Source organism: Epinephelus moara, chromosome 11 (assembly GCF_006386435.1).
Source record: "Epinephelus moara isolate mb chromosome 11, YSFRI_EMoa_1.0, whole genome shotgun sequence".
In the NCBI taxonomy this organism is placed as follows: Eukaryota; Metazoa; Chordata; class Actinopteri; order Perciformes; family Serranidae; genus Epinephelus; species Epinephelus moara.
The window spans coordinates 11,762,252-11,773,526 of NC_065516.1; the positions used below are offsets into that span (position 1 = coordinate 11,762,252).

At 37.9% G+C, this 11,275-nt stretch overlaps 1 protein-coding gene across 1 annotated transcript in view; it reads right to left on the bottom strand.

The window, feature by feature from the left end:
• The window catches only part of phex (phosphate regulating endopeptidase homolog, X-linked), a 32,049-nt gene extending 26,419 nt beyond the window's left edge, over window positions 1-5,630 (bottom strand). The window contains exons 1-2 of the mRNA XM_050056886.1: window positions 5,209-5,630; window positions 146-202 (exon numbers count right to left, since the gene is read on the bottom strand). Of these exons, the coding sequence (XP_049912843.1) occupies window positions 146-202; window positions 5,209-5,332 (181 nt within the window). The 5' untranslated portion in view covers window positions 5,333-5,630. The remainder of the gene's footprint in view (window positions 1-145; window positions 203-5,208) is intronic.
• Between the last annotated feature and the right edge of the window lie 5,645 nt (window positions 5,631-11,275).

An 11,275-nucleotide genomic window follows, 5' to 3' on the forward strand; every position in this document is an offset into this window, starting at 1 on the left:
GAAAATAAAAACACACCCCAGTGAGCCCAAATAATTCCCTTTGAGTTGCAACTAAAATATCTCATGCTCAACCAGTCACCATACAAACAATAGTGGATGCTCAGAGCAATTGTACATACAGTAACTGCTCAGCACCACTCCTCACCTGCTTCAATGCATTCTGGGGTCAGACAGAATTCCTCCTGACTAGATTTCTGTGAGACTGAGGGAAAAGAAAAGAGGATGAAGTTTGACACTGAAATGCAAACTCACACTTAGACATAACGAGTTTTTAACATTTCAAGAACATTTAGCTTGCATGCATGTTCTTTTGCAGCACTGACCCACTTCATATCTTTATACAAAAAGTCCTCTACTTCTTGGTAGCAAATGATTGGTGTTGGGATGTTGTTTTGCTCAATAGGACCTCAAACACAGTTTTAGAGCACACTTTTACATAAACAATAAATTATCTGAAATTATGCATGTGTAGAGCTGAGAAACCAGGGAAACATGCTGTGTAGGTCAACATGTTTTTGCCAGTTGACTTATTTCTGGCTTTCTCTGCCAATGTGAATTCTGACAAGTGTGCAAGCTTCTGATAAAGACCATGGGATGCAGTTAGAAGCCCAGGAAAAAAGTGAGAAGGTAGCCACCTGGACCTTATTTTCCCATGTGACTCAAGGAAACAGTAATGTCAAAATCGATTAATGTCACCTTCAATGTACAACTATAACTGCTTGTTTTTGCTATGAAAGATTTCAGATTATTATTGTAAGTGTCTTTTTGTTTAACCAGAAACAGCCCCTAAATTGTTACCACCAAAGTCACCAAATGACATTTAAATTAACAGTAATTTTATCATTGTTAAAATCACTTTGTTCAAAGTCAGCAGAAACACCATAAAACTCCCTCAAGCCAGCTTGGTTCATCTTTCCACTGTTCAAACAATCAGCAATTCTGGTTTGGTTGAAATAAAACCTTAATTGACCTAGTTAGAAGTGAAAATATGCAGCTCTATACACTCTAGCATTACTTTATTTAAATGGCAATGGCAATTTTGGGGCTGTTTTTGATGAAACAAAATTGATACTATGCTTTAACATAAAGGTCTAACTCATCAGGGATCCTTTCCATAATGTTGTGAGATACCTAAAATAACAATCTGAGCTTGTCAGTGGCAAAAACAAGCCCTTTTAGTGAACGTATTGATGGTGGGAACATGACATTGCAGCTCTCTTGCTCAATACTTGACCAGTTTAAAAAACTGTTGTTCCGATCAGACACTTTGACCAAAAAAAAAAAGTGGAAAAATAGGGTCCAGGTCAAAAATTCCGAAGTTAAACTTGAGGACTGTTTTGTCAAAATGATGGCTTTTTTATGAACAATAGTTATACATGGAAATAGTAATATGGAAACAAAACAGTATTTCTTATTCTTGGAAAGGCTGCAACACAAGTTAATTTCTATCTGTCATTGTAATACAAACTATCGATGAATGAAACAAACAGAACTGACAATATCAGCTAATCATACTTTCATACGGCTGAAAATGATACTGGTTATCAGAGGGACGTCATTAAGGGACATTCCCACAATGCACTCTTTATCAAAAATGGGACAAACACAGGTCAAAGTGCAGTTTATACAGCTGGAGAGCAGTCCGACAGAGTAAACATTTAGTGGATAAAATTTTTAACCTCATGCCTGCCTGCATCAAGTCGAGTCGACCTGCAATCGCCACATTACTTTAGCTGTGTGATATACAGCCATGCCATGAATCACAGGCAAATCTTGAGTACTTTCCAAAATATGCATCAGGCTTTTAATTTAAACTTGACTGTCAGCTGTAATTACTTCACACACTTCTAATAAGGGCAATCAAAACGCCACAGTAAGACAGGATAGAGCCACCCATTGTTCACACTACTCGCAGTGTGACCACAAGTCTACCCATTCACTTCCTTTCCTAGAAGGTGAACGAAAGCCTGCTTCTCTGACCTCTTGGCAGAAACCATTGTTAAATGATGTGGCTCTGTGGGTGAACAGAAGCAGCACAAGCCCACGAAGTGAGCCGCCAGATTTAGAAAACCAAATCCCCATTGTGAACGCATGAGTGGAGCGTTACGGAGCTGCGCCGCAATGTCTGACCTCGGAGGTTGACTGGTCTTGCTGTCTAGTTAGAGCTGCTTGTGAGAGTTGCTTAATGTTGTGCCCACTTTAGAGTAGAAACACACAGTCACAACTTAAACCCTGCGCGACCCACTTGGCCTGGAACAACCTCAACAACCCTCCCCCCTGACCGCTCCGTCGGAAACATATACACAGGGGTTTAGACACACACACAGATGTCTGAGGCTCCAGGGTCACTGCTAATACCAACCTCATGTTCATTGCTGAGACACTTAACAGGCCCCACAACACAAACACACATGTACCCAAACACACATTGAGGGGGAAACTCATTAAAAAGTCTAAACTCATTAAAAAGTCAAAAATTAAACAACCACTTGGCATTCCTGTGTCTGGTCATTCGCATGGTTGCAGACCAGAGGAAGGTTTCCATTAGAGTGGGTGTGTGGTACTGCATACATAGGAACATAACATAATTACACTTCAATGCCACCACAAGAATGTTGGCTTCCCTCAATAACAAAAAACAATACTCACCCCACCCCAGAAACACACACACAGACACAAACCCCTCCCAGCCATGACCATCCTCACTACCACTACTGAAACTACTGAACAAATGACTCTTAAAGGAATAGTTCCACATTTTGGGAAAATAGGCTTATTTGCTTTCTTGCAGAAAGTTAGATGAGAAGATTGATACCACATTAATATCTGTCAGTTAAATATGATGTTACAGCCAGGCCCCAGTTAATCTCTGTAAACAGATATCTGCATAATGTAGATCTGCAGGCAATGAGACAAGATTTTAGTGTTGGAAACCAGAATGCTTCCAATGTAGTCCAAGTAGTACTGACAAATCACATGTGAGCAGCAGTTAAGCAGTCTGTGTGGAGAGGCGTAACTCATTAACTGAAATGCAATCTTGGAATCCATCTGTTATTGTTTGACAACAACTTAGTTTTAGATTAGCTTTTTTCATTTAGCTGCATTCATATGCAGATATCTGTTTATAGAGATTAGCCGAAATGACCAGCACACAGAGTCTGTGTGCTGTCATCAGACTGATGGCCAATGGATATCAAGACTAGGAGCCGATTAGCATAGCTTAGCACATAGACTGGAAAGTAGTGGAAACAGCTAGCCTGGCTTTGCCTAAAGGTAAAAAAAAATCTGCCTTCGAGCACCTCTGAAGCTCACTTATTAAACCTGTTGCATCATGTTTGATACTTGACTTGATATTTTTACACTACAATTTTTATACAGATTAAACAAATCATTATTACCATGATAATTTGTGAGTTTTAAAGGTGCTAGCAAGTATGTTTTCATGCTAAAATAAGCTAATCTCTACTGACTGTGGCTTCATGTTTTAAGTACGGATAACTTGCTTTATAGTCAAATGAATAATTTGTGGAGCATTTTTTTATTCAAACTTTTAAGGAAGTTCAAAAAGTTACGAAAATTGTTAAGTTTGCACTTTCTAACTTAACTTAACTTAACTTAACTTAACTTCTAACTTAAGATTCATCGGGCAAAATTAAACATGCATGTCAGTTTTCTGTCACTGCTGTGGCTAGTGCTCCACAAGTTGGTTTCATTACAGAATTTCAAGCTTTTATATTTGGATTGGTGTCTAATATTTAAGATGAGGGCTTAAACTGGTGGGTATACAAACCATGTGGCAAAAACAGAGATCCAGCGAGATTCTGTTCTTCTCCTTTGAGCCAGTTCACTAAAAAGCTCATGAAGAGCGACTCTACTAAAACAAGGGAAAGATACTCCTGCCGTTATTTACTGTTTGTACTTATTCCGTCAAAGATAATGCACTTTAATTGGTATATAATCCACATAATTCTGAGCCAGGAGGCTGTGATCATGTGAAAAAAGGTGCTGCAGGCTATCTTCCATCATATGACGCGAGCAGGTCAGGAAGTAAGGTAATCTAGTATAAAGAGCGACAAAAGTCTGCGTAGGGAGGAGAATGAGGTAGTAGATGGGTCAAACAAACATAGGACTCCAACCCAGGACATGGGGTCATGTCCTTGCAAAAACTGAGTTGTTTTAAACTACGTATATCACGATATGTCAAGTATGGAACATGATTACGCCCAACCATGACTCTTTATAAGCCTAACCTAACCGTGTGCTAATTTGTAAGATTTTATACGGACTGTGTGCATAGCTTTTTGTAAGAAAACATACAAACTGTTGTATGTGGATTTGTTGCTAGAATTGAATGCATTGGTCCATTCACATGCAGAAAGACTGACAAATCAGTCTTTTCTCTAAAAGCAGGAAACATCTGGTAGTCTCAACTATGGAAATAAGGAACTGCCCTGCAAAGAGCACATTTAAAATCAAACTTCAAGTATGATTAAATCTGCAGAGTTTCTTTCTATATTGTCTTTTGTCTTAAAGCCTTATATGTCTCGTGTAAAGATGTTATTGAAAGCTGCATTACCAACTTGTCTTGCCTTGCCTAAGTTCATCAGGTCAAAATATTGCAACACTTTAATTTTCCTCTTATTCTTATCATTACAGTGTTACATGTAACAATATCTTAATGGGCCTGTTTTTAGTCAGACTACAGGTGCAAATCACTCCTGACACATCCATATTGAAGTTCTTTTTAAAACAGTGTTAATTAATGTGCGCTGCCCCCTGTAAATAAACAAACATATACACACACCCTACCCATTAATCTGCCACATTTCCCTGCTAATTAATTTCACATTCTGCAAGAGATTCCCACAAAGTGTCAACATACACATTCTTTCCCCCTTTTCCCAGAATTCAACTTGACTCCCACAGTGCACTATGGAGAGTGCAAGGTTCTGCATGTGCACGTGGGCGTGTATGAAACCTTATATGAACCAAAAATAGTTTGACATGAGTTACCCGCGAGCCCTCCACAAAGACCTTTGCTCCCACCAGCTTGCTTGCGTGTGTTATTTACAGTCTGCATGTACTATAATCTGAGGAGAGCATGCGATACATTTCCACTGAATTCCTTACAAATTATAATGCAGGTTTAGTAAAACTGTGTGTGTGTATATATTTTTGTGTGTGTGTGTGTGTGTGGGGTGGACTTACCCAGTATGAGTGCAAGCAGCAGAGCGGCACAGAGACACACACACATGGCCAGTGCTATCTTGTAGAGACGACTGTTGCCCCTCTCAGGTTTAACCCCGCCGCCACCTAAACGCTCCAGTTCCATGACTAGCTGTACTATATATCACACACACACATAGAAACACACGCTCACACAGTCTTTAAAAGCGTAACGTTCAGGTGGACAAGCAGTGAGAAGATAAATTGTGAAAAACACCACCAAAACACACCAGAAAAATAAAAATATCTGTAACAAGAAAAGGTTTAGGGTGAAAATTAAATTCAAACAGCTATTGTAACATCTTCCTAAAATTACACGATTGCTCTATGTGCGCTGGTCTCTTTCCCAATTTAACAGACTTCATTCACTCTCCCAGTCTCTCTGCTGCTATGTGTCTATCTGTTACTACTCTAACTTCACTCCAGCTCTTCAAACTGTTCCTCCCTTCATCACTCCTCCTCCCCCCCAACACTCCTCCCATCCCTCCCTCCCTGCGGGACAGAAGGGACCAGGCTTCCCAGTGATGACCAGAGACCATTTAATACAATCAAACCTGAAACATTATCTGTTACTGTGCAGCATTTGAGGCCGCAGACCTTGTTAATAGCCTAAGCACACATGTGAAATGTGTGTGTGTGTGTGTGTGTGTGTGTGTGTGCGTGTGTGTCTAACCTCATGTACAATACGTTTATCAGATCAGACAGTCAGTGGACCAGAACAAAATTAGACTCACACAGGACACTGATTACAATGGATTAATCTGATGATGATGATGATGATGATGATGATGATGATGACACGGCCGCCTGTAAAAACACATCAGCATTTGTTTCAGACAGCATCGATAGTTTCTTTGAATAGACAGAGGTGGTGATGACAATGACACCACAGATCCTGATTGGTCCCTCGACTTCCCTCCTGCTGTGGTGAGAAACTCTTTCCGCACGTGCTCATTAAAGTTTGGGGCGTCAGCCACAAAGTCCTTATATAGACGCAACTTCCTGCGCTGCTTAAAACACCCATTCATCAAGCAGACACATCAACCACGGTGCTATTGTTCACTATTGTGACTCACAATCACTTGTGTCCTGTTTATATTCTTATTGTTTAACAGCTCAACTGGGAAACTTTGTTCCAAATTTGATTGTCTCCTTCAGTCCACCACTATGGTCCAGACTGTTATATCTTAACAACTGTTGGGTGGATTGCCGTGAAATTCTGTACAGACGTCCATGATCTCCAGTGGATGTCTGCATCACCATGAGGTTGATATTTTTGTTTTCCATTGAAATATCTTGACAACTATTGGATAGATTGCCATGAAATAGCTATAAACATTCATAATCCCCAGAGGATGAATCATTTTGACTTTCATGATCTTCTGACTTTTCCTTCAGTGTCCCCAGCACGTCAAAATTATATTATATTCCATAACAGATCTCAAAATGTAATACATGGATTGGCTCAAACATTCTGAACTTATATTCATGGTTACCAAATGACGTTTGACTTCTAATGCAAGATTTTATACAGACATTCATGTTTCCCAGAGGATAACTCTTGCTGATGTTGGTGACCTCCTGATCTTTTTGTCTAGCACCACAATGACATTGACATTTTTTGTTATTCATTGAAATATCTCAACTATTTAAGGGACTGCCATGAAACTTTCTAGAGAAACTCTTGATCCCCAGAGGGTGATTCCCACTGACTTTAGTGATTTCTTGACTTTTCTGCTCGTGTCACCAGCCGGTCAAAGTTATCACTTATTCAGAAAAATATCTCAACTACACAGATTGGTTCAAAATTTTACAATAATTTTCATGGTTCCCAGATGACAAATTATATGACTTCTAATGTATAATTTTCCAATGTTTCCTAAGGGATAAATATAACTTGCTTGAATACAACTAACTTTGGTGATCCCCTGACTTTTTCTCATGAGATTCCCATGAATTTTTTTAACAGACATTCATTATCCCCAGAGGATGAATCATTGTGACTTGAGTGATCTCCTTACTTTTCTTCTTGCACCACCAGCAGGTCAGAGTTATCACACTTATTCAGTGAAATATCTCAATGTCAACTGCATGGAATTGCTCAAAATTTTGTACAAACATTCATGGTTTCCAGATGATAAATTCTAATGACTTCTAACAAAATTTCATACAGGCAATTATGTTTCCCAGTGGATAAATCCTGCTAAACTTGAGGGTGGCTGTTTTTTTAATTGAAATTCCTCAACAACTATTGAATGGATTGCCATAAATTTGCTATAGATATTTGTCTTCCCCAGAGGATGAATCAAATTGACGTAAGTGATCTCCTGACCTTTCCTCTACATCTCAACATCTCCAACATGGAGTAGCTCGAAATTTTGTATAGACATTCATGTTCTCCAGAGGATGAATCTTATGGACTTGGTGATCTCCCGACTTTTTTATAGTGCCACCAGCAGGTCACAGTGAAATATCTCAAAGTCAACTACATGGATTGGCCTTAAATATCTGTACTTTCATTTATGGTTCCCAGAGAATGTATTCTGGCAATTTTTTTCTAGGTTGACATTTTTTGTTTGCAAAGAAATGTCTAGATGACATTGAAATGAAATGCCATGCCATTTTGAAAAGACATTCATGTTTTCCAAAGGTTAAGTTCTGACTTTGGTGATACCCTTACTTTTCCTTTAGCACCATCATGAAGCTCACTTTTTTTTTTCTTTAATTGGAATATTAAGCAATCAATATCTATCAATAACAACTATGAGATGGATTGCCATGAAATAGGCTATAAACATTCATGGTCCTCAACTTTGTGCCTCTGACCTTTCATCTACTGCCATCATAGGGTCAAAAACTTTGGTTTGTGACCAAATACTTGTGCAACTACTGATATTCAGTTGTATGCTGTATTTAGTGCTAATACGCACATTTTAGCATGGTAACATTCTAAAATAAGAAGGTAAACATGGTTAACATTACACCTGCTAAACATAAACATGCTAACATTGTCACTGTGGGCATGTTATTATGCTTATGTGACCATTTAGCTCAAAGCTTAAGCCACAGAGTCAATAGCACGTCTGCAGACTCTTTGTCCTGTCAACATGTAGGAGGTCACGGAGTTGACTCAGGGGCCCATCTCTCAATATGAAGCAGACAGTAAGAACATGCCTCCTTTCTGCCCCCTCGTCCTCCTCATCTTCATCATCCTCCCATGTCTGCTTACTCAAACATCCCTTCAGGCTGTCATTAACACAAGATAAGCAACAGAAACACACATGCAAGGACATAAGTAATCGTTTCACATAGATTAGGCAAAGAAAATCACTCTTCCAAATATCTTATCTGAAAACAAACACACACACACAAGAAAAGACGCCAACTCCTGCATACAACAGGGCCTGATCCTACCACAAAGTTCCCTAATTATTCAATGATAAAGTCTCCAGAAATGCAATGATTCTGAACCTGCTGACAGGGGTGTCTGCTCATCGTTGGTAAACACACCTCTGTGGCTGAGCTGAAGGACGTTCAGTATTTATATGTCTGTGGGAAACACCCTTCCAAATTACAATGTGTCATCTCTCACGCTCACACACTCAGGAAGCGTAATCACTGCACAACTCCCTAAAAACACTAAAAAGAAACACTGCAGTCTGGAGCTGTTACTAAAAGTGTAGCATGTCTGCTTTTGCTTGAGGACAATCAGCCGATATGCCGAGTATAAAATTAGAAAGGTGCAGTCTCCCGAGAGGAACATCAAGCTACCTGCATGTGACAGAGACAGTTTTAAGACCCTTCAAGTCCTTTTTTTCCACTGATACAAAACCTATAAAATCACTACATTTTCCATTTATTGTTAGAAGATGTTCAGCTATTGGTGAGCAATATAAAAACACATGGAAACAAATAGGGACCATGTAGTAAATTAAAATTAAATTAACATCCATTTCTGTTAAGTAAGTGGATATGTAATATTAAGAAAAGTTTAACTGCATGATGAACAAATTAAGTGGTCACCAAGAACTGGAATATGGATTTTTGACTGTTTTTTCTATTTAGCTTTTACTGTGACCCATGTTTGACTGCACAGCACTACACACATACTGTACTTCATACTTGCTTATTGTTTCTACCACACGTCACAGTTACATTTTTTTTGCACTGTGAATACTATATATAACGCGTATAAGCAGTATATAGACATTTAATAAATAATATAGTTCTAAGCAAATTTAAGGACAATTTTAAGTGTTTATCAACATAAGTTATTTGTGAACAATTTTAACTCCTTAATCCAATTTTAACACAATTTATATTATTACAACAGTATTTTACTATATTGTCATTTTCTTTTCACATGCCAGCTTCCATTAAACCACAGGAGTTATATTTGTTGATAAATATATTAATAAAAACTTAAATATGATATAAACTACATTATAGTGAGGTATAAAGCATTTATTAAATGTCTATATACACAACCCAATCGCCAGAAGAAATGTTGGCACTGTAATGTTACAAACCACAGATATATAACATTTGTACATTATTATAAAGTGGATATGTCAAAATGCAATGCTCTCTTTCACACTTCGCTCAGTATCTCACCATGGGAAGCACCCACGGTGAGATACCTCACTCAGTTAACAGAGAACCGGGGTTACCCTGATAACCTAAAATATCTCTGTGTTTCGTCAGTGCTGTGATTTACATGTGGTTATGTTGAGGCACAAAACCACTTGGTTTTGGTTCGAAAAAGATGTTCTGGCTTAAAACACCCGCTTTTGACATAATAGTCTTCGCTATGCTCCTTGGAAGGAGACCTTTACAGCCTAAATGAAAAGACAGATTTCCTCCAACTTTCAGTTTATGGATAACAGATCTTACGCATCATGTCATCCTAGAAAAAATCTGTCTTCTACACCTTTTGGCAACCAGTTCTGGATTGGGTTGAAAAGATTTCTTTATTTTCTTTAATTTAATTTTTGTACTCCCCTTTTTCTGTACTTTTTGTGTGTTTATAGATCGTTAATCATACATACCATTGACCTAGTGACATGTCATATTGTAAATGTGTAATGGTGTAATAGGTTAGAGTTACTTGAGAGTTACTAGAGGGATGGGGTTTTGTTAAAATTTAAACTGTATTTATATAACTTAAAAAACTAGTAAGACATACTTTGGGGGAAAAAACCTACCAGCTTTTGGTGGCATAATCATGGCTGAAAATGCCGCCAATGTTCCACTAAAAAACACCCCGTTTTGTTGTTTGTTAGTCTCAAAAAGGGGTCTGCAGTTTGGCAGCCATCTCATCTAGCTGTCACAACATCCGCCATCTTCTCCACCTCCAGATAAAAAGGTCAGATCATATACATGTAATCAGAATTATATCACTTTACAAACATTGATAAGACACGTATGAAACCTACAAATGTAACATACCTGTGGTTTGCAGCAACATACAACGCCAACATTTTATTTTGGCAACTTGTTTGGGATACATGGATATATATATTTATATATTTATATATATATATATATATATTTTTTTTTTTTATGTCAATGTGTCAATTATGATCAGATTTTTTAAATCGAACACAAAATGTTTGTCCATAATCCAACAACATCCAATTTATTGAAGTATAAGGATCAATGGATCAAATTTTAACCTCTCATTCCTTCCAAAGAACTAAACGTTTGCCAGTTAGTTAAATAGCGTCTCAGATGTTGTCTAATGTGGCACATTTGACAGATAGACACAATTTCTTATCCATAGTCCAACCCAAAATATGAAGATAAATGATACACAGAACTAACTATAAAGAAAAAAAAAATCAAGTTGGTGTAAATAAAATGTTTCATCCACATTCTATGTATTACTACATTTCATTCTGTATATCATTTTATACATCATTCTGCATTTTTGGTTAAATACTAAACTGCATTTCCTTGTTTCAGTACTTGTACCCAATAACAAAGTTGTTAATCCAAAAATAACATCTAAAATCAAACTTTGTCTTATTAAACACTGTAAGAGAGGGCA